At 42.6% G+C, this 24,240-nt stretch overlaps 2 protein-coding genes and 1 non-coding gene across 3 annotated transcripts in view; 1 reads left to right on the forward strand and 2 right to left on the reverse strand.

Annotated features, from left to right (window-relative positions):
• stambpl1.S (STAM binding protein like 1 S homeolog) overlaps positions 1-20,308 on the reverse strand; it is a 50,097-nt gene extending 29,789 nt beyond the window's left edge. Inside the window, exons 1-3 of the mRNA XM_018226892.2 lie at positions 20,253-20,308; positions 19,744-19,872; positions 17,123-17,232 (exon numbers count right to left, since the gene is read on the reverse strand). Of these exons, the coding sequence (XP_018082381.2) occupies positions 17,123-17,232; positions 19,744-19,872; positions 20,253-20,293 (280 nt within the window). The 5' untranslated portion in view covers positions 20,294-20,308. The remainder of the gene's footprint in view (positions 1-17,122; positions 17,233-19,743; positions 19,873-20,252) is intronic.
• On the forward strand, positions 224-10,746 carry ankrd22.S (ankyrin repeat domain 22 S homeolog). The gene is made up of 6 exons (XM_018227309.2): positions 224-494; positions 4,868-5,059; positions 5,462-5,569; positions 7,379-7,456; positions 9,326-9,424; positions 10,209-10,746. Exons 1-6 carry the CDS (start codon positions 474-476, stop codon positions 10,284-10,286), a joined length of 576 nt encoding a protein of 191 aa, XP_018082798.1. The 5' UTR covers positions 224-473; the 3' UTR covers positions 10,287-10,746.
• On the reverse strand, positions 18,450-18,763 carry LOC121396672. Its single transcript, XR_005963116.1, has one exon. It is a non-coding gene; the product is annotated as a small nucleolar RNA U85 (small nucleolar RNA).
• Positions 20,309-24,240: the final 3,932 nt, after the last annotated feature.

Raw genomic sequence — 24,240 nt, forward strand, 5'->3', positions numbered from 1 at the left:
CGTCAGTGCTTCTGATTCTGGGGGTCCTTGATAAATGCTCTTTCTGCTCTACCCTAAAGCTAATGCTGGACCCAAGAAGCAACTGCCAGGACCACAAGTTGGCTACTATGCCCTCAGCCCGTATGCCCAGGATGTGAGTAACCAATGATGAGCACACGCTGCTGTAGCAACAAGTTGTAAAGTCGGGCTGCCTGCACTTTTACTAGGAAGGAACTGAAAGGGGAGGGCTGTGTTACAATCCGTGCACAACTGTCAGCGACTTGGGTAACCTGACACTTTGGGCTGGGCACCCAATACAGATCTGGCTCATCAGGATCTCTACACTTGTACCTTGGGATCCACAGGTTGCAGACAGGTCTCAGCCATTGTTTGAGGATTCTTTAGAACTCTGCTCTGGGACAGGAGAAGGCGGAAGCCAAAAGAGCGAGGGGGACCCGGACAAGGAGAAGACTTGGCAAATCCATCGAGGGATCATGGGAATTCTTTACTCTGAGGTATGTGGATATTTTACTGCCAGCGTGGCCTGGCCGTTAAAAATGATGGGTGATCCCAATATCAACCAAAGATAAATATATAGAAAGGCCGGTATTTTTTTCCAGAAAAGGTGTCAACTCTAATAACAACAGAGCCTGCTTTGGGGGTCGGGGGGGGGATCCTGGATAAAGACTTTTTCGACTGTAACCTCTAGTAACTTTATAATAGTTGTAGTAGCTTTATTTTGCAGTCATGTATAGTGTAACTCATGTACTGTATCCCTCAATCCTCCCCGGACTTCATTCCAGAGCAAAAATCCTGTTTCCCCAGTTGTGTGAGATCAATGTGCCTCCTCCACCCAACCACAACTCTCTCTTTCTTAAAGGGAAACTAGTCCCATTTTTCCACATATGTAAAATGTAATTTTCTAAATGCTGCAAATCATATAATATGGCCAGTGTATTAAACAATTACACCTTTTCAGTGAATTGTTTCCAATCAGCCACTCTGCTCTGTTAAGGGTCCAAAATACTGCAGAGTTGTAAAAAATGGGGGATCGGATCAGATCTGTGCAGCCACTGGGACAGAATGTTCTGTTATACAGATAGCTAGAATCTCAGCTGCCATAAAGCAGGGCAGGACTGTTGCTTACAATGGGGATCAGATAGGATCTGTGCAGCCACTGGGACAGAATGTTCTGTTATACAGATAGCTAGAATCTCAGCTGCCATAAAGCACGACAGGACTGCTGCTTACAATGGGGATCAGATAGGATCTGTGCAGCCACTAGGACAGAATGTTCTGTTATACGGATAGCTAGAATCTCAGCTGCCATAAAGCAGGACAGGACTGTTGCTTACAATGGGGATCAGATAGGATCTGTGCAGCCACTGGGACAGAATGTTCTGTTATACAGATAGCTAGAATCTCAGCTGCCATAAAGCAGGACAGGACTGCTGCTTACAATGGGGATCAGATAGGATCTGTGCAGCCACTGGGACAGAATGTTCTGTTATACAGATAGCTAGAATCTCAGCTGCCCAGGGCCCGTTACCCTATCTTTAATCCCACATATGACAGTTGTGGCCTCTTCAGTCAATTGTTAAATTATCTATTTAAGGCAAAACGGTCTCATTCAGTTACAGTACAGGCTGGTGTTTTTCACTTGTACTACGCAGAGTAGTGGGCACATAAGGTTGAACATAAAGTAGTGCCTTTATTTAGTATTGGCTACTATGTACAGCCATTCACTGGCCAAACCATTAGTTAATATCACTGGCACCCAGACCAGGACCCCAACGGGTGCTCTTGTGATTGCCATGTGGGGGGCTAGTGCACTTTGGCATTTAGGTCCATCTCTTATCCTAATCCATTGCCAGTGATAAAGCCGCTGGCACCATCCTGTCACATACATACAGAATGTTTCAGCTCTATGTTAGAGATAAAGATATTTCGGATTAAGCTGTGATCATGATGGATCAGCGAGAAGAACACATTCTGCGCCCTGCTGCACCCGCAGTCTGAATATCTAGGGACTGGGAGCACAGAGGCCATTGAGCACCTTCACAATTAAACAAAAAAAAGAAACTAACCATCTTTACTAACTCCGAGTATCACTCATGTATTAGAAGGGATAGTGTACCCCCTACTGTAAATGATAAGGATATTAGAAGTCACTGAGGGGTTGTTCTGTGACCATATAAAGGCACAAGGCTGCAGGCTGAGTTATACAGGGAACTGAGTATCACTCATGTATTATAAGGGATAATGTACCCCCTACTGTAAATGATAAGGATATTAGAAGTCACTGAGGGGTTGTTCTGTGACCATATAAAGGCACAAGGCTGCAGACTGAGTTATACAGGGAACTCTGAGTATCACTCATGTATTATAAGGGATAATGTACCCCCTACTGTAAATGATAAGGATATTAGAAGTCACTGAGGGGTTGTTCTGTGACCATATAAAGGCACAAGGCTGCAGGCTGAGTTATACAGGGAACTCTGAGTATCACTCATGTATTATAAGGGATAATGTACCCCCTACTGTAAATGATAAGGATATTAGAAGTCACTGAGGGGTTCTGTGACCATATAAAGGCACAAGGCTGCAGGCTGAGTTATACAGGGAACTCTGAGTATCACTCATGTATTATAAGGGATAATGTACCCCCTACTGTAAATGATAAGGATATTAGAAGTCACTGAGGGGTTGTTCTGTGACCATATAAAGGCACAAGGCTGCAGGCTGAGTTATACAGGGAACTCTGAGTATCACTCATGTATTATAAGGGATAATGTACCCCCTACTGTAAATGATAAGGATATTAGAAGTCACTGAGGGGTTGTTCTGTGACCATATAAAGACACAAGGCTGCAGGCTGAGTTATACAGGGAACTCTGAGTATCACTCATGTATTATAAGGGATAATGTACCCCCTACTGTAAATGATAAGGATATTAGAAGTCACTGAGGGGTTGTTCTGTGACCATATAAAGACACAAGGCTGCAGGCTGAGTTATACAGGGAACTCTGAGTATCACTCATGTATTATAAGGGATAATGTACCCCCTACTGTAAATGATAAGGATATTAGAAGTCAGTGAGGGGTTGTTCTGTGACCATATAAAGGCACAAGGCTACAGGCTGAGTTATACAGGGAACTCTGAGTATCACTCATGTATTATAAGGGATAATGTACCCCCTACTGTAAATGATAAGGATATTAGAAGTCACTGAGGGGTTGTTCTGTAACCATATAAACGCACAAGGCTGCAGGCTGAGTTATACAGGCTGAGTTATACAGGCTGAGTTATACAGGGAACTCTGAGTATAAGGGATAATGTAAGGGAAATTGGGTTAAAGTTTGGGTCACAGGTGTGCAATTAATTAGAGAACAAGTTTGAGTCCATGGATCCTGTTGGGAGTTATATCACAGTAAATGAGGATAAGGTGATACAAAAACTAAATCTGGTGCTGAGTAAGGATTCTTACAGACGAGCGGTTTTTACCTGCGCTTCCCTGCGTTCCGGTTTCATTTGTTCAGCCTCAGGGGAGCGCAGGAGCAGATGCATTGAATTCTTTTCAATGGGGCATGTAAGCAATGAACGCAGGTATAATGCAACATGCTGCGTCCCAACCTGCGTTCGGCGCTTACATGCGTCTGTGTGAGACTGTGAGTACAGCCCCATTGAAAAGAATTCAGTGCGTCTACTCCTGCGCTCCTCTGCGGCTGAACGTATGAAACTGGAACACAGGGAAGCGCAGGTAAAAACTCTCGTCTGCAAGAGCTGTAAGTTCAGAGGGCAACAGAAACAAGACTGCACAGGTCTGACAGCTCATAGTAGTGAATAATGTGACTGAGCAGTTACTATTGGGCACAGGTACAACTCACAGTGTATGACTCACGGCTCCTGCTGCTCCCCGGCCTCCCTTACACAAGAGCATTAATAATGAATAATGGCTGGATGTCTTGTGCACAGGGACGTCATGTTTATACAATATGGAGAGAAACACCCACAGATAAAGGATTGGCACCCTGCAACCCTCTGGCTGAACTACAACTCCCAGCAGCCATGAATTGTTGTACAACCCAAAATACTGCTTTGTATTTTGATCCACATTAGACAATGATCTGTTCATGCTCCTTTCACATCAGCCCCAGTTAATACTCCTTGTCTCATTCTCTCTCCCCAAATCATCAGCCTCTGCTTCTCACTGACCCAATACATCAGCCTCTGCTTCTCTCACTGACCCAATACATCAGCCTCTGCTTCTCTCACTGACCCAATACATCAGCCTCTGCTTCTCACTGACCCAATACATCAGCCTCTGCTTCTCACTGACCCAATACATCAGCCTCTGCTTCTCTCACTGACCCAATACATCAGCCTCTGCTTCTCTCACTGACCCAATACATCAGCCTCTGCTTCTCTCAGTGACCCAATACATCAGCCTCTGCTTCTCCCTGACCCAATACATCAGCCTCTGCTTCTCTCACTGACCCAATACATCAGCCTCTGCTTCTCTCACTGACCCAATTCATCAGCCTCTGCTTCTCTCACTGACCCAACTCACCAGCCTCTGCTTCTCACTGACCCAACTCACCAGCCTCTGCTTCTCACTGACCCAATACATCAGCCTCTGCTTCTCACTGACCCAATACATCAGCCTCTGCTTCTCTCACTGACCCAATACATCAGCCTCTGCTTCTCTCACTGACCCAATACATCAGCCTCTGCTTCTCACTGACCCAACTCACCAGCCTCTGTTTCTCACTGACCCAATACATCAGCCTCAGCCACCCATATACAGTATATGCACAAGAAAATAAAGGAGTATTTTTGGTTACAAGAAGCTATAATCACTCACGTTTGCCCTCTTTCTATTACAGCCGATCTGTCAGGCTGCCTATGAGAATAACTTGGAAGAGGTGCAGCTGCTCGTAGCCGAGGACCCCAAGAATTTGAACGTAAAGGACAACTTTGGTGGGGACACGCCGCTCATATGCGCCTGCAGGAAGGGTCACGTGCAAGTGGCCAGTTACTTGATCTCTGCGAGAGCCAACGTCAACCTCACAAATAACGTAAGAAGTCACTAAATGACAATATGATTGTTTGGCCCCAGGGAATATATCATAAAAGGGCCCCGTCTGTGCAGAACAAGCCAATATAATCCTCATCATTGTGATTTTCTAAACTGGCAGTTAGATATCTGTCTGATTTTCAATTACTTCTGCAAGAGAGGGCAGTATAAATAAAGGGGAGAGGTACTGTTATGTGGTTGTGTAATGGCTGCATGAGTCTGCTAATAAAGCACTGTTATACTCTACTCATCCTCGGCTACCCAAAACATAACAGGTACAATGAGGGAGAACTATACCAGCCATTCTGGGGGCAGGAGAGTAAATTTATCTCCAGTGTCCATAGTACATGAAATATCCGGCCCATTACTTGACATGTACTGAAAGAAGTCTCTGTCCCTGCAGAAAGATCGCACGTGTTTGCACTACGCCGTCAGGAGGAGATTCTCGTTCCTCGACTATTTGCTCATAATCATCTTAATGCCTGTGCTGCTCGTGGGCTACATAATCATGGTAAGCACAACGCAGGGGATTATGGGAAATAAAGTTTGGGGAGAAAAAATCCTCTTTTTTGTCTGCTATCACCAGTGAAAAAACTTCCACAAAAAGTAGGGCTGCACCGAATTCAGTTTGGAATTCGTCCTTTTTCAGCAGGATTCAGATTTAGCTAAATCCTTGTGCCTGGCCGAACCGAATCCGAATCCTAACTTGCATATTTAAATTAGTAAATTAGGGGCAGGTACAGAAATCACATGCCTTTTGTCGCAAAAGAAGAATTTTTTCCACTTATTTCCTTTCCTGCCCTTAATTTGCATTTGCAAATTAGGATTTCGATTCGGTTTGGTATTCTGGAATTCGGCCGAATCCCAAATAGTGGATTCGGTGCATCCCTAACAAAAAGCCCATACATTTTCACATATTTATCTTTGTTTTTACCAAAGGTCGGGGAAAATATGAAGAGTTTGAATTTTTCAGCCCATAGGATAATATGGCGACAAATGTCATTTTCACTTGACTTTAAGGATTTGGTTCAGCCAGGGGCACTTGGATTTGGCTGAATCCTGCTGAAAAAGGCTGAATCCTGAATTTGGTGCATTCCTAATTCCTACACAATTTGAATTTTAATCACTGGTGATAAAAAGCAGAAAAGGAACTTTTTTCCAATGTAAATCTGCCCCACAGTCTTTTGATCCACCCCGTGTAAAAGAACTAAAAGCCTGTTGGATCTTAATATGCCCAGTGTTGGACTGGGGTGTTAGGGGCCCACTGTGGGCAATCACCCAATGGTAGGGTTGCAATCTTTTTTCTTAGATTAAACCGGCAGAGGGCGGGCCGGTGATGTCGGGGACGGACCAGTGATTTCGGGGGGCGTGACAAGTGACAACAGGGGGCGGGATTACATCAGGGGTGATATTGGGGGCAGGGCAGATGACGTGGGAGCGGGACTGGTGACGTGGCAATCAGCGATTGGCTGATGGTCATGTCATTCACGTCAATGTCCTATATTCCTAATTTCCTAATTTGGAAATCCGAACAGGCCCTTTCCACCCGGGCAGCACCTCCAAAAAATGCGATGTCCGGGTGAAATCCATACAGGTGGCAACCCTACCCAAGGCCGGGCCCACCACCCCAGTCATGGAGGTCAACTCCCAAACCCTCCCCCACTGCGCCACCTTATACCTCTTCTTGCAGCCACAGGTGCTGGGCAGGCATTGAGTCTGGGGCCACACAAGGGCCACAACTACTGGGATTTTCCCATTGTCCCACTAGCCAAGTTTTCCCCTGCCTGTGCTGCCCAACCACCATCTGAGAAAATGGCATTAATCAACCATTAAAAATTCCGACCTCGGATACTGGAGCTGTCCCAAGTGAGACATTCCCAAAGGCACCCAAAAAGCATTTTTAAAAACTTTTTTTAAAAAACAGGTGTTTTTTGCAACGTGCCAGAAGACATGCTGCATTGTTTCCATAGTTTAGAATAATTTACAATAATTTATCCTCAAAGCTGATGACTAAAATCCTACTGCCATTTTGAAAGAAAATTTCTGGCAAATTATAGTAAAAAATAAATAAGTAAATACATTTTAAATAGGAAACACATATAGAACTTAGACCCAAAGTGAATTCATTGGGGATTAATCAGCGTCACCCAGAACAAATCCCTACATTCTCCTCCTTCTTAAAAAGCAGCCTCTACCTTTATTACTTCCAATTTGTGCTGGGAAATCTATTTGAGTGTTAGCTCATATGCCCACAGCTGTGCAAGTGAACCCAGATCTGTCAGTTCCTTGCTCTGTACTAATATGATGTTGTTGTTCCCAGGTATCGAAGACCAAGCAGAACGAGCGGCTGATAAAGCTTCTGCTCCAGTCAGGGGTGTCGGTCAATGCTGTGGATAGTGTAAGTTGTGTCTAACAGGGGGGCAGTTAGTGGCCATGCTCTTTTGGGCAGGTTTCTATGAACCTCCTTAAAAGGGTTGTTCACCTTTAAATTAACTGTTAGTGTGATGTAGAGGGGGATTTTTTGAGACAATCTGCAATTGGTTTTCATTTTTTATTATTTGTGTTTTTTTGAGTTATTTAGCTTTTTTATTCAGCAGCTCTCCAGTTTGCAATCGGGTTGCTATGGTCCACATTACCCTAGTAACCATGCACTGATTTGATTAAGAGACTGGAATATGAATAGGAGAGGTCTGAATAGAAAGATGATTAGTAAAAAAAATTAGCAATAACAATATATTTGGAGCCTTACAAATAATTTGATTTTTAGATGGGGGTCTGTGACCCCTGTTTGAAAGCTGGAAAGGGTCAGAAGAAGAAAGTGAATACTTCAAAAACTATAACAAATAAAAAAATTAAAGCCAATTGAAATGTTGCTTACAATTAGCCATTCTGCCATTTCACCCATCTGGTTGCTGGGATCCAAATACCCCTAGCAACCATGCACTGATTTGAAAAAGAGACTGGAATAGGAACAGGAGAGGCCTGAATAGAAAGATGAGGAATAAAAACAACATTTTTAGCCTTACAGAGCATTTGTTTTTTTAGATGGGGTCAGTGACCCCCATTTGGAAGCTGGAAAGAGTCAGAAGAAGAAGGCAGATACTTCAGAGACTATAAAAAAAGAAAAAATGAAGACCAATTGAAAGGCTGCTTAGAATTAGCCATTGTATAACATACTATAAGTTAACTTAAAGGTGAACCACCCCTTTAATAATGGTAAATTTCTTCCAACGGAGAATTGCAACTAAATTGAGGTGCAGTAACTTTAACCCTTTCCCTGGGATCCTGCTTTGCAGCGCTGCCTCAGCTAGCACAGGGTTAATGCTGTCTGGCCTCTGTCTTTAGATCATCCCTGAGCCCTCCCATTGATTTGAGCCGCAGGATCTAATGGTCTAATGGTCACTAGTGAATAATCCACAGAGCAGCTTTATCTGCCCAACGCTGGTCATCTCATGCATTAAGTGTATACAGCTCTGCTGCATTGTGCATGGAGCGCATTATACTGGGCTGCACGACTGGTAATAGAATAGGAGGTCCCTGTGGTGAACAAGCCAACGAGAAAGCCATTAGACCCATAAAATCCACTTAGAGAGTCCATCACCCTTCCCTTATAGCCAATGGCTTTCCTATGGTGCTGGGACCAGGCATTAGCATTACTATTATACACTATTATAGGAATTTCCAATACTGTCTGTACATTTCCAAACTTCTCATACCTCATTTCATGACAATACTACAAAATAATATATTAATATATTATATACACAGTATTAATTCTATATTAATATATATACTATATATACAGTATTAATTCTATATTAATATATATATATATTATATATACAGTATTAATTCTATATTAATATATATATATATTATATATACAGTATTAATTCTATATTAATATATATATTATATATACAGTATTAATTCTATATTAATATATATTATATATACAGTATTGATTCTATATTTATATATATATTTATATTATATATACAGCATTAATTCTATATTAATATATATATTATATATACAGTATTAATTCTATATAAATATATATATATTACAAATACAGTATTAATTCTATATTAATATATATTATATATACAGTATTAATTCTATATTAATATATATATACAGTATTAATTCTATATTAATATACATATTATAAATACAGTATTAATTCTATATTAATATATATATATAGTATAATAATTGTATTCTTATGAGTGGCTGATGTTTTGTACCCGGGTTTGTGTTGCAGAAAGGGAACACAGCGCTACATTACGCCTGCCTGTTGAAAAGCAAGTCTGTGGTTCCGCTTCTTCTGGATGCCCAGGCTGATCCCAACATCAAGAATAAGGTGAGCACCAAAAAGGTGGTAGGCCAATTAATATACTGACAACATAAAGGGGGTTGTTCACCTTTGAGTTAACTATTAGTATGATGTAGAGAGGGATATTCTGAGACAATTTGCAATTGGTTTTCATTTTTTATTATTTGTGGGTTTTGAATTATTTAGTTTTTTATTCAGCAGCTCTCCAGTTTGTAATTTCAGTAATATGGTTGCTAGGGTCCAAATTCCCCTAGCAACCATGCATTGATTTGAATAAGAGACTGGAATATGTATAGGAAAGGGCTTTAATACAAAAGAGGAGTAATACAAAGTAGCAATAACAATACATTTGTAGCCTTACAGAGCATCTGTTTTTAGATCGGGTCAGTGACCCCCATTTGAAAGCTGGAAAGAGTCAAAAGAAGAAGGCAAATAATTCAGAGAAAAGAAAAAAGAAAAAATGAAGACCATATGCAAATCAGGATTCGGATTTGGTTCGGCTGGACAGAAGGATTCGGCTGAATCCAAATCCTGCTGAAAAAGGCCGAGTCCTGGATTCGGTGCATCCCTACTTCTGATGCTGATGACTGAACAACCTTTCCTCCACTGATACTGAAGGAAAGGGTGTTTAGTCATCAGCATCAGAAGGGTTACTTTAAGATAAGGGCAGCGGTATTAATGAGAGGTATTAATGCAGCACCTGCTGATACTCAAGGTAGTTCCACCCCTGCTGTTTCCCACTTCCCCAGGGAAATAAAAAGCCAACCGTCTGCTATTGGCAACTTAATTTCTACTTCTCTCTCTTTTCCAGGACGGGGAGACCCCAATTGATATCGCCGAGAGGCTCAAATTTGCAAAAATCTTACAGATGCTCAAGAAATCCTCCTAAATCTGAGTAACACCCGCTGCCCTGGCACCCAAAGTCTCAGCAAATGGTGGCGCCCCCTGCTGGCGGTTACACAGAAGTGGAGGGAGTCGGGGGAGGTAACCGTAACCAGTATTTTATAATATCGCATCAAGACCATAATATATAATAATATATAATCTGTGGCCCCACGGCATCAAAAGGGCCCCTCAGGGATGAATGCTGGGAGTTGCAGGGCATACAGGTTGGATGGGGCCCCCAAATCATCTATTGAGGCCCTGGTGCTCCCTAAACCACAAGCATTTGTTCTTGTTCCTTAATATGGAACGGGGAGTCGTGTAGAGGAATTGTGATTGGTCGGTTCTGGAGAATGTTACACGGCAACAGACAAGGTTTCTGCTTTATTTATATATTCACACGCTAACAAAGGCAGACGTTATTGGCTCCGCCTTTTATTGGCTTAAATAAAACCTATTTATAAGAAGAGTTTTCTGTTATTCAATACACAGAGAGAAGAGGAGGCGAATGGAGTGTGGTATGTGCAAATGGCAAAAAAGGGGCTGTTCACCTTTAAATTAACTGTTAGTATGATGTATTGTAGAGAGTGATACTTTGAAACAATTTGCAATTGGTTATCATTTTTTATTATTTGTGGTTTTTGAGTTTATTCAGCAGCTCTCCAGTTTGTAATTTCAGCAATCTGGTTGCTAGGGTCCGAATTCCCCTAGTAACTATGCATTGATTTGAATAAGAGACTGGGATATATATAGGAAAGGGTATTAATAAAAAGTATCAATAACAATACGTGTGTAGCCTTTCAGAGCATCTATTTTTAGATGGGGTCAGTGACCCCCTCCCCTCATTTGAAAGCTGGAATGAGAAGAAGACCAATTGAAAGGCTGCTTAGAATTAGCTGTTCTATAACATACCAAGGGACATATTTATCGAATTTCGAATTGAAAACACTTTGAAATTCTAATTCAAAAAGACCAACCAAATGAAGTCAAAGTTTTAGGAATATCGCATCTGATTGAATTAGAGTCAAAGTTTTTCCCAAAAAAAACTTGGATTTTTCAAAGTCCACCAATTGACTCCAAATGGGTTCTAGGAGGTCCCCTATAGGCTAAAACAGCAATTCGGCAGGTTTTAGATGGCGAACGGTCGTAGTCGAATTATTAAAGAGAATGAACATTTTTTTTTAAATTCGAATCAAATTTGGAGTATTCCCTAGTCAAAGTACACAAAAAATAGCTCGAAATTGAAATTTTTTTTCACCTGAAAATTCACCTCGACCTTTGATAAATCTGCCCCTAAAAGTTAACTTAAAGGGATAGTGTCATGGGAAAAATAATGTTTTCAAAATGAATCAGTTAATAGTGCTGCTCCACCAGAATTCTGCACTGAAATCCGTTTCTCAAAAGAGCAAACAGATTTTTTTATATTCAATTTTGAAATCTGACATGGGGCTAGACATATTGTCAATTTCCCAGCTGCCCCAAGTCATGTGACTTGTGCTCTGATAAACTTCAATCACTCTTTACTGCTGTACTGCAAGTTGGAGTGATATCTAGGGATGTAGCGAACGTCGGAAAAAAAGTTCGCGAACATATTCGCGAACTTGCGCAAAAATGCGAGCGGTTCGCGAACGGTTCGCGAACCCCATAGACTTCAATGGGAAGGCGAACTTTAACATCTAGAAAAGACATTTCTGGCCAGAAAAATGATTTTAAAGTTGTTTAAAGGGTGCAACGACCTGGACAGTGGCATGCCAGAGGGGGATCAAGGGCAAAAATGTATCTGAAAAATCTGCCTGTGTGTGCTTGGAAGAGATAGTGTAGGGGGAGAGCTGTTAGTGATTTCAGGGACAGATGATAGTAAGTTTGCTGGCTAGTAATCTGCTTGATACTGCTCTGTATTGGAGGGACAGAAGTCTGCAGGGATTTGAGGGACATTTTAGCTTAGGTAGCTTTGCTGGCTAGTAATCTACTGTTCTCTTTAAACAACTGCCATACGTTGACCTTGTAGGCATTGTTTGCCCAGTTTTTTTGGACGCAGCCACTGAAGCACAGTTGCCAGAAAAAATATGCCATATAAATGCTGAAAATAGTCATTTTTCGCCATACGTTGACCTTGTAGACATTGTTTGCCCAGTTTTTTTGGACGCAGCCACTGAAGTGACTCCGGTGTTTTTTCTGGAGACGGTAATATTATGGATATTTAGACAGAATGTGAACAAGGTCACACAGCTCGATGGCGGGTTGAAGAAAACAGTGTGCAAATAATGCCTACAGGGCAAATAATGCCTAAAAGGTCAACTTATACACTACTACAGCGGTAGTAAAATAAAAAAAAGTAAAATAAAAAAAAATGAATATTAAAAAAAAAAATTAAAGTTGGTGCTGCTGAACTACTAGGAGCAGCAGATTAGCACACCAGTCCCACTCCCCAACACTGCTAGACTAATAGCACTGGGCTCTTATAGTAGTAGTAGTAGTAGTAGTAGTAAAACAACAAAAAAATAAATAAAAGCAGTCCTTACAAGGACTACTGTTATTGCAGCAGTCAGCAGATGAGATCAGAAGCAGGACAGCTGCCCACTGCAGCTACATACAGAGCACTGCAGTAGAAGGTAGATTACTAGCCAGCAAAGCTACCTAAGCTTAAATGTCCCTCAAACCCCTGCAGACTTCTGTCCCTCCAATAACAGAGCAGTATCAAAACGATTACTAGCCAGCAAACTTTCAACTGTCCCTGAAATCACTAACAGGCAGCAGCTCTCTCCCTACACTATCTCTTCAGCACACACAGGCAGAGTGAAAAAACGCTGCAGGGCTTCGGTTTTTATAGGGAAGGGGAGTGGTCCAGGGGAGAGCTTCCTGATTGGCTGCCATGTACCTGCTGGTCTGGGGTGAGAGGGCAAAAAAAAGCGCCAACAATGGCGAACCCAAAATGGCGAACGTCGCGCGACGTTCGCGAACTTCCGGCGAGCGCGAACACCCGATGTTCGCGCGAACAAGTTCGCCGGCGAACAGTTCGCGACATCTCTAGTGATATCACCCCCTCCCTTTTCCCCCCAGCAGCCAAACAAAAGAACAATGGGAAGGTAACCAGATAGCAGCTCCCTAACACAAGATAACAGCTGCCTGATCTAAGAACAACACTCAGTAGTAAAATCCAGGTCCCACTGAGACACATTCAGTTACATTGAGAAGGAAAAACAGCAGCCTGCCAGAAAGCATTTCTCTCCTAAAGTGCAGGCACAAGTCACATGACTTGGGGCAGCTGAGAAATTGACAATATGTCTAGCCCCATGTCAGATTTCAAAATTGAATATAAAAAAATCTGTTTGCTCTTTTGAGAAATGGATTTCAGTGCAGAATTCTTCTGGAGCAGCACTATTAACTGATGTGTTTTGAAAAAAAAAATAAAAAATTCCCATGACAGTATCCCTTTAAAGGCAAACCATCTCTTTTAAAGGAAAACAAATGGTAGGAAGACCCTACTTCTTTTGGGCAGAGAGGCGTTCCACAAATAACTAAAGATGAACTAAAGCCTAATACTCAATATAGCTAAAATAAAATGCTGTCGTTTATATTCCAAACTGCACCAGCCCAGAGGTTCAGAAGTCTCATAGCCGCAATCCTCCAGGCCTTCAAATTCGTCCCCGTCTTCTAATCTTGTTAGGCCTTCCTGTGAGTGTCAGTGGCACTGCACATGCTCAGTGTGCTCTGGGCTGCTGTTGAGACTTTAAGCTTAAGGTGGCCATACACTATAAGATCAACTTGTTCAGGTTGTCAGGTCGCCAAACGAGTGGATCTTTCCCCAACAACGACAGGGCGATATCGGGTTAATCCCTGACGGACGCCCCCATACACTGTCAGATAATCTGCCGAATCAACCTAAAGTAGTGATGGGCGAATTTGTGCCGTTTCGCGTGAATTTCGCGAAACGGCGAAAAATTTGCGAAACGTTTTTGACGCTGGCGCCCGTTTTTTCGGGAAATTTTTTTTTGACGCCAGCGAATTTTTGCCGCGAATTTTCACAGGCGTTTTGCGAATTTATTCGCTGGCGGCGAATCACGCAAATTCGCCGCAAATTCGCGCCTGGCGAATAAATTCGCCCATCACTAGGTCATTGGATCATGATATCCCAGGGTGGGGAGGGAGGGGGACTGTGTGTACATCAAATTCAATGGACATATTTTGGGAAGCTAAATATATTTTTACAAAAATCTTTGTCTTCATTAATCCAGACTGGGTCCTACATGGAATGACATTAAAGTCATCTGTAAATAATTTGTAATATATAAATAGCAAAACTATAACAAAATGCTTCAGGTCTGGGTGAGCAGAAAACCATAATTTCATTATTATAACCAGAACCAGTATGTAATAGGGTGATTGGTGTTGTGAGCTAAATGTATGTGAATTGTGGAAAATGGAAAGTTGGAAATGATGAATCATTGAAAATGTTTTAAAATGTCAAAGTGTAATTTGCATGTGTCACCACTAGATGGCAGTGCTGAAAGGCACATGCACAAAATTAGGAGCAGCACATGGAAGGGAAATGTCACAGTTGTGCTTAAAGCTGAAAAGTATTTAAAGGCGAACCACACCCAAGGGTTGTTGGTTGGTGAATACAGTTTGGAAATAGATAGTGCTAGGGCTACAAGTGTAAGGACTAGGTACTTCAGACAGTTAGGTGAATGGGTAGCCAAGACCCCAATGAGGAGGTAGAGGCTTAGGAGCCAAGGCTTTGCCAGTGAGGGCAGCAGTGATAGTGAGGCACGGACACCCTGAAGGAGGAGCAAGAAAAGTCCTATCTGGAGTAGGCCAGAGATCGTATGCCGGACTGGTAGGACCGGAAGGTGTGAAAGGAATTCCCACCCGGAGTAGGGCAAAGGGACGTAGCGCATACATCGGGCTGCTAGGACCGGGAGATAAGTGACCCTGGAAAGGGATGATTCTGTGACTCTATGTGAGGGGTTCACGAATTGGAGAGTAAATGCTTTGCAAGAAATTGAGTGACTGTTATCGAACTGTGACATGATTTACAAATGTGAAAATGCCCTGGACCAGCAATGTGGATTTCCATCCTTGGAGGAAAAAGTGGTTCCCATGGTAACAACGGTAAATTTACCCCTTCCTACCCTTACAAGTACAAGTGCCCATTGGTTAGAGAAGGAATACAAATATAAGATAAGTACTGTCCGTATAGCAATATAATATCCTAGTGGTTACAGTCTATGGGCCATAATGATGCACAGACTCATACTGGGTCAGTATTGGGAATACCTGAGTCACTAAGTACCCGAGGCACAGCTTGCAGTGAATCTACTACCAGTTTACTCCTACCAGTTGGCTGTGCCTTCCAGAAATAGCAGCTGAACAACGGAAATGGGTTTGACCCTCACAGCCAAAAGCGACCCTGATTAAAGACTGTCCCCTCTATAAGGCACATAGAAGTCACATGTATCAGTCTTATCTTTTAGTATTTCTAAGTGAACATTATGGTTGTTGGATGAAGCTAAAGAGCAGATACACGTCAGGGACCATCTTGGGCTCTCTAGTTAATTTAAACATCATCGATGAATGGCAGACATTCAAATCGCCCCTAAATGATTTAGTGCGTAGATAGGGAAAGTGCTTTTGCTTAAAGGAGAACTAAACCTGTGGGTCTTTTCGTGGCTTCGGGACTTCAACTTCAGCTCCTTTCGCGGCTTGGGGTCTTTTTGGAACTTTGGCTCTTCGTGGCTTCAGGCTCTTCCAGGCTTTGGCTCTTCAGGATTTCAGCTCTTCAGGACTTCGGCAGAGTATTAAAATAATACATTGGTGACCAGGAGTGTAATAAAAAAAACAAAACAAAGGTATTCAGTAGAACTGAAGTCAACTTTGGCTCCTTTCTTGGCTTTTGGGTCTTTTTGCGGTTTCAGGACTTCAACTTTGGCTCCTTTCGTGGCTTTGGGTCTTTTCGTGGCTTCGGGACTTCAATTTCGGCTCCTCTCGCGGCTTCGGGTCTTATTGGGACTCTGGCTCTTCGTGGCTTCGGCTCTTCGTGGCTTCGGATCTCCGTGGCTTTGGCTCTTTGTGGCTTCGGGCTCTTCGCGGTTTAGGGCTCTTTGCGGCTTTGGGCTCTTCGCGGCTTCGAGCTCCTTGGGACTTCAGCAGGTGCGGCACGGCTTTGTTGCTGTCAAGGAGGGCCTTGACACTTCCGGTAATAAAACTTTGCAAGGTGTTCACCTGCATTCACAGCTTGTGTGCCAGTGTGCCTTTTCTTAGTATCAGATTTGAGGTTGCCGGTTGCCTCTATCACTGTGCACCAAGGAAATTGGAATTATCTACACAGACATGTGTGCGTGAGCAATTACTACTTTGTAAGGAGGGCCTTAGCCCAGTACAATAGCCCCCCTGATGGCGCCCTGTGTATGCAGTGATATGCAATGATATCAGACATGTTGGCAAAGGAACCTTCTGTGTGACAAATTGCACATTATTTGTGGATTAAACCAAATGCTGTACCTCAATCAGGACCTCTGGCAAGACCCCCAGTTTTACTAATGGGATCTAGGAGAACTTGACTGTGGCAACGGGTGCGAGGCCAAAAAAACATTCTGATCTTCTTACCCAGTTGCAGCAAGCTTGAAAAGTCAATAAATACTGATAAAGCAGAGAACAGTACAAATAAAGGATATTTGTAAATAAAAAATAAATCACAAAAAAAAGCTTAATTAGGACAAATAGTGGCCATGTAGTTCCCTATCTAGATCCCCTGTGAGACAATAGAAGCATTATTATATGTGGATGGAAGCAGAGCCTAATGCAGGTATAGAGCTGCTCCATTCCCACCTATACGTTACGTACCATGGGTGGGCCCCTGAGAATGGCCAACATAGAAGATCTGCTCCTGACCAGTTGTCTTAGTGATAAAGTCTATGGCAGCAGGAAGATCCTTTTGAGCCATCTCCTCGTAGCTGAAAGGGAAAAAAAGAGTCAGTCTTGGGCCTGTAATAAAATAGCACAATGACAAAGGCCACACACAGGTCTGTGTTACAAGAGAAACGGAGAACCGATGAAGGGGACATGGGAAATGTGGGACGATAATGAGGAAGCACAGAGACTAAATAGATTGATATGGGCCATTGTATTGTAGGATGCCTTATGTTTATGTGTGGATCAGGGACTAGCCCAATTTTAACATCCTTTGCGGGGTTTGTGGATCTAATCTACCCTCCACTACCTGCATTTGACTGTATCATTAGTACATGTTTGAGTGGGCATGCTTTAGGCGCTCCAGTGAGCTCCACAACCCCCAACAATACTAACAGGTTTAATGTGTAAATGGCAAAATGTTAAAAGGAATACTCTCATGCAGTTGGGCAACTAGACACTTAGGGGCCCTGGTCCGAAAATTTGCAAATGCCCCCCCCCAAAAAAAACTCGTAGAAGGATGGCACGGTGGCATTTCCATGTATAAATACCCCACAACTAATAGAAGGATGGCACAGTCACATTTCCATGTGTAACTAACCAAAAACGAATAGAAGGATGGCACAGTCTAATTTTATGTATAAATACCCCAAAACTAATAGAAGGATGGCACAGTCACAATTCCATGTATAAATACCTCAAAAACTCTTAGGCAAATGACACAAATGCAACTTTGCACATTACATCAAGGAAAGGGTTAAACACCAGAAGTCAGTGCAATAAATGTGGTTTGTATCCTTTCCAGGCATTCTTTCTACACTGATAGTCTGCGAGGGGGGGGGGACCTGCAACTCAGAGTAGAGAAGGACCTTCCTCAAATCCTGCCTGTCAGCTAAGTCCTGGACCCATTAAATTAAACTGGCGCCCTTTACCCTGCCTACCATTACACGTTATGTAGCCAAGGTCACACAGGGCATCTCATGCATGTGCGCACACTCGAATCCCCACCCCTCTTAATCTCCCACTGTTTGTATGTGCCTGTAAAGAACGAGGGAAAAGACAAAAAGAAAAAGACACTTTTGGCTGTGTACTTTCCCTCCCGGGACACTGGCCCCATCAGGGGTGCAGGGGCTATGATCTCTGGTGCAGTTGCACCTTCTCCACCCCTAAGCTGAAATATCCTGCTACAACAAGCAACACCACATGTTTAGGGAAAAAATTAATATGAAAGATATTTTTATCATTTTATTTTCATCCCACTAGCCATCAGATTACCAAAGACTTGTGCTCATGTCTCCTTGTGACCTTTCATGGGATATGATTTCTGAGCCAGTCCCTTCCCGGTTTTCCAGTAGATGTACTGTAGGTCTCCACTGATCTCTGTCCTCACACACTCTGGTGGGCAGATCAATGCGTCATTGTGGGAGACCCCCTCAAATAGAGGTAATATTGGTCTGGCCTTACAGCAACAGCGATAAACTTCTACACAGTCACCAAGATGACAGACCCAGGAAAAGGCCAGAGATCACATCCACAGGACAAGGTGTCATATTCGCCTTGGACTCATCATGTGGCAACAGTAGGGAAGCTTTCGTTCGGTGACACACGCTAAGTTTCCAGGGGCAATTCACCTCTTCTTCTGGTGACTAATCTCCTCTAAATGCCTTTCCGCCAGCTAGAATGTAAATCACCGGCAGGATGGCCCTCGGGCAATTCCTTTTCCAAAGTCACCCGAAGTTTCCGGAAAACGAAGAAGAGGCGATCTCCCCAGAATCTTAGCATGTGTTGCCACCCTTACAAGTCAATACAAATGTCCAAATGAAGGCTTCCTACAAATACCGATTAGATGTAATACTGGGAAAATGTATTTTTTATTCAAAACACATCAGTTAATAGCGCTGCCCCAACAGAATTCTGCACTAAAATCCGTTTTTCAAAAGAGCAAACGGATTCTTTTATATTTAATTTTGAAATCTGACATGGGGCTAGGCACATTGTCAGTTTCCCAGCTCCCAGCTTCCCAGTCATGTGACTTGTGCTCTGATAAACTTCAGTCACTCTTTACTGCAAGTTGGAGTGATATCACCCACTCCCTTCCCCCCCCCCCAGCAGCCAAACAACAGAACAATGGGAAGGTAACCAGATAGCAGCTCCCTAACACAAGATAACAGCTGCCTGGTAGATCTAAGAACAGCACTCAATAGTAAAATCCAGGTCCCACTGAGACACATTCACATGACCAGGCAAAATGACCTGAGATGCACCTACACACCAATATTACAACAAAAAAATAAACTTGCTGGTATATTGTAGAGTGAATTATGTGCAGTGTAAACAGTGTCATTTAGAAATAAAAACTACATTATAAAAATCATGACAAAATCCCTTTAAGCTCCACTGGGGCAGAGACTAATGTGACAGATTGACCTGTAGAGCTTGTCAGTGCTATTTTCTACTATAATAATAATAATAATAATAATAATAATAATAATAAAAATGACAATAGTTCTCAATAGGAACAGAAACACAGGCCAACTGGACTATATAATACACACACTCTGCTGTTCCTGATCCAAACGTCGTAGCCAGAATCAGCCAGAATAAATCCCAAACTGTTGTTTTCCAGATCGCTGACCCAGTTGCTGCCAGAAGTCCATGCTGCAAATAAGCCACCGGCCTGGGGCCTGCAGGTGAGCGAAACCAAGTGATTAGTCCCTGGTTAGACACATTAACCTGGGTTATACCAGTGTATGAACCACTCCATCATGCAATAGTATTTATTTTATGCTTTTAAAGGAGCTCTGTGGGTTTCTTGGTGAGCAGGTATTTATTTAATTATTTTCCCAGACTGCACTGTGATTGGTTACCTAAAGAGTTAACTGAGGGTACACATTTCCTAGAATTAAGGCTGGAGAGGGGAGGTTGGACTCACAATGGAGCCGGTGTAATGTTCTATTATCGTTCCTAACTGGGCCAGGAATTAGGAATTGCATCTTCACGCACATCCAATGTAAAATACGCTGTTTTCCTAAATCATCTGTTATTTCCAAGAATTCAGTCTCACCCTGACATGAACACATTGTCCCGGCCGCAAGGAAACCTCATGTTAGCTTCTGGCACACAATGTTAAAATGTTCTTTTCCAGCACAAAACTCCCAGCCAAGTGAGTGAGGACACGGCACAGCTGAGGATTGGGTGGAGGCATTTCATTACTAGGCGTGAGTGCTAAAGCGGCCAGCAGGGGGCAGCGCTTCACTAGATTTTCAGCAGTTCCACAGCAGAACAGAGAAGCCTAATAAAGAGTGTGTTTCCAAGTGTCAGTAATATATTCCATGAATTGCAGCCTGATACATAGGGGGAAGCCAGGCAGGCTGTCACCAACACAGCTGCTTAGTGACACCAATGTGAAAGTATGTGCCTTGTTCCACTGTACATGGGAATAAATGGGAATATATGGGAATAAATGGGAATATATGGGAAAACATGGGAATACATGGGAATATATGGGAATACATGGGAATACATGGGAATATATGGGAATACATGGGAATACATGGGAATATATGGGAATATATGGGAATAAATGGGAATATATGGTCAGTTTGGCAGAAAGACACACAACTGGGCACAAGGAGAGGCAGCGAGGAGCAGGCCATAGTCAAGGGTAGGACATGGAATTAGGGATGTCCTGCAATTTATTAAAGAGAAACTGTCATGGGAAAACATGTTTTTTTCAAAATGAATCAGTTAGTGCTGCTCCAGCAGAATTCTGCACTGAAATCCATTTCTCAAAAGAGCAAACGGATTCTTTTATATTTAATTTTGAAATTTGACATGGGGCTAGACATTTTGTCAGTTTCCCAGCTGCCCCCAGTCATGTGACTTGTGCTCTGATAAACTTCAATCACTCTTTACTGCTGTACTGCAAGTTGGAGTGATATTACCCCCTCCCTTTCCCTTCCCAGCAGCCAAACAAAAGAACAATAGGAGGGTAACCAGATAGCAGCTCCCTAACACAAGATAACAGCTGCCTGGTAGATCTAAGAACAACACTCAATAGTAAAATCCAGGTCCCACTGAGACACATTCAGTTACATTGAGAAGGAAAAACAGCAGCCTGCCAGAAAGCATTTCTCTCCTAAAGTGCAGGCACAAGTCACATGACATGGGGCAGCTGGGAAATTGACAATATGTCTAGCCCCATGTCAGATTTCAAAATTGAATATAAAAAAATCTGTTTGCTCTTTTGAGAAATTAATTCCAGTGCAGAATTCTGCTGGAGCAGCACTATTAACTGATGCGTTTTGAAAAAAACATGTTTTCCGATGACAGGATCCCTTGAAGTCGAAGTTTTTGGTCGAACCGCTCGAATCGAATTAATAGCACATTCGATCGAATTTGATTCAAAGTTTTTCCCCAAAAAAACTCAAATTGGTTCTAGGAGGCCCCCTATAGGCTAAAACAGCAATTCGGCAGGTTTTAGATGGCGAATGGTCGAAGTTGAAGTTTTAAAGGGACAGTACATGATAAATTTCATATTTGAATTTTTTAATTTTTTTCAAATTCGAATCTAATGTGGGCTATTCCCTAGTCACAGTACACAAAAAACAGCTTGAAATTAGTTTTTTTTACATTTAAAAATTCACCTTGACCATAGATAAATCTGCCCCATATAGTGCCACTGCTTACAATGGATGTCACACAGAATCCATGGCCATTGGGACAGAATGTTCTGTTATACAGATAGCTAGAATCTCAGCTGCCATAAAGCAGGACAGGACTGCTGCTTACAATGGGGATCAGATAGGATCTGTGCAGTCACTGGGACAGAATGTTCTGTTATACAGATAGCTAGAATCTCAGCTGCCATAAAGCAGGACAGGACTGCTGCTTACAATGGGGATCAGATAGGATCTGTGCAGCCACTGGGACAGAATGTTCTGTTATACAGATAGCTAGAATCTCAGCTGCCATAAAGCAGGACAGGACTGCTGCTTACAATGGGGATCAGATAGGATCTGTGCAGCCACTGGGACAGAATGTTCTGTTATACAGATAGCTAGAATCTCAGCTGCCATAAAGCAGGACAGGACTGCTGCTTACAATGGGATCAGATAGGATCTGTGCAGCCACTGGGACAGAATGTTCTGTTATACAGATAGCTAGAATCTCAGCTGCCATAAAGCAGGACAGGACTGCTGCTTACAATGGGGATCAGATAGGATCTGTGCAGCCACTGGGACAGAATGTTCTGTTATACAGATAGCTAGAATCTCAGCTGCCATAAAGCAGGACAGGACTGCTGCTTACAATGGGGATCAGATAGGATCTGTGCAGCCACTGGGACAGAATGTTCTGTTATACAGATATTAGAAGCCATAAAAGAAAACAAAGGTCTTTGAGCAATTTCGGAATGAGAAATCTATACTGTGCCCTCCAACCTTCTGCCAGTCAATTGGTATCAAGGACTCAGTGTCCTCAAGCTAAATTTTCCAGCCTCTACATCCCCCCCCATCAGTTGCCAGGAAACCAAACTCATTTAAGTCATTTTTCAGACCATATAATTTAAACCCTATTGTATTTTCATATATAACAGCAGAGCACTGCAGGGTAGCTGTTTCCATGGTGATAAAGAGGGTATTTAGTGATGCACATTACTAACATTGCACCATCATAACATTATTTTCTACATCTCATATTGGGATGTAAAACCCGAGCTCTGATTTATTCTAAAAAAATGTGAAGAAGTTGGAATATGAGACTTTCTATCTGTGTCACATGAAAAGCTGCGGAGTTAACCCATTGGGCAGCAGCAAGCCAATAACACATGATCCAAAAGGAACTGTATGGGGGGGATTTCCCCATTTAATTCAATTATAAATTAGAGACATTGCAAATTGGAGGCTCTCACGCTTTGGGGGATTTTGAAGGATTTGGAAAGTATTTTTTTCTTTATAGGCAGCCAAGGGTGGGGGTTGCCTCCCTAAAAGTCCTGCAAAGAGACAAAAAGTCACATCTGGTATCGTAAGGACCAATAATGCTTTCTACACTAGCGATGTGGCCCCTCTTGGTATACTCTTTCCTTATACTCATACTCATGCCTCATACTCATGCCTCATACTCATACTCATGCCTCCTACTCATGCCTCCTACTCATGCCTCATACTCATGCCTCATACTCATACTCATGCCTCATACTCATGCCTCATACTCATGCCTCATACTCATACTCATGCCTCATACTCATGCCTCATACTCATGCCTCATACTCATGCCTCATACTCATACTCATGCCTCATACTCATGCCTCATACTCATGCCACATACTCATACTCATGCCTCATACTCATACTCATGCATCATACTCATACTCATGCCTCCTACTCATGCCTCATGCTCATACGCATGCCTCCTACTCATACTCATGCCTCATACTCATACTCATGCCTCATACTCATGCCACATACTCATACTCATGCCTCATACTCATGCATCATACTCATGCCTCCTACTCATGCATCATACTCATGCCTCCTACTCATGCCTCATGCTCATACTCATGCCTCATACTGATGCTTCATACTAATGCTTCATACTCATGCCTCATACTCATGCCTCATACCCATGCCTCATACTCATGCCTCATACTCATACTCATGCCTCATACTCATGCCTCATACTCATACTCATGCCTCATACTCATACTCATGCCTCCTACTCATGCATCATACTCATGCCTCCTACTCATGCATCATACTCATGCCTCCTACTCATGCCTCATGCTCATACTCATGCCTCATACTGATGCTTCATACTAATGCTTCATACTCATGCCTCATACTCATGCCTCATACCCATGCCTCATACTCATGCCTCATACTCATACTCATGCCTCATACTCATGCCTCATACTCATACTCATGCCTCATACTCATGCCTCATACTCATACCTCATACTCATGCCTCATACTATGGGGCCCCATAGAATATTTAAAAAAAACATTGGTGGCAGGGGCCTATATAGTATTAACATAATACATTGATGGCTAGGG

The sequence above is a fragment of the Xenopus laevis genome, chromosome 7S (assembly GCF_017654675.1).
Source record: "Xenopus laevis strain J_2021 chromosome 7S, Xenopus_laevis_v10.1, whole genome shotgun sequence".
Classification (NCBI taxonomy): Eukaryota; Metazoa; Chordata; class Amphibia; order Anura; family Pipidae; genus Xenopus; species Xenopus laevis.

Excerpts from the sequence above, each read along its gene's own strand:
- ankrd22.S (XM_018227309.2), top strand. The coding sequence starts at position 474 with ATGGGAATTCTTTACTCTGAG. Across the intron at positions 5,570-7,378 it reads TCGTGGGCTACATAATCATG|GTATCGAAGACCAAGCAGAA; the intron begins GTAAGCACAACG and ends TGTTGTTCCCAG. Across the intron at positions 7,457-9,325 it reads CGGTCAATGCTGTGGATAGT|AAAGGGAACACAGCGCTACA; the intron begins GTAAGTTGTGTC and ends TTTGTGTTGCAG.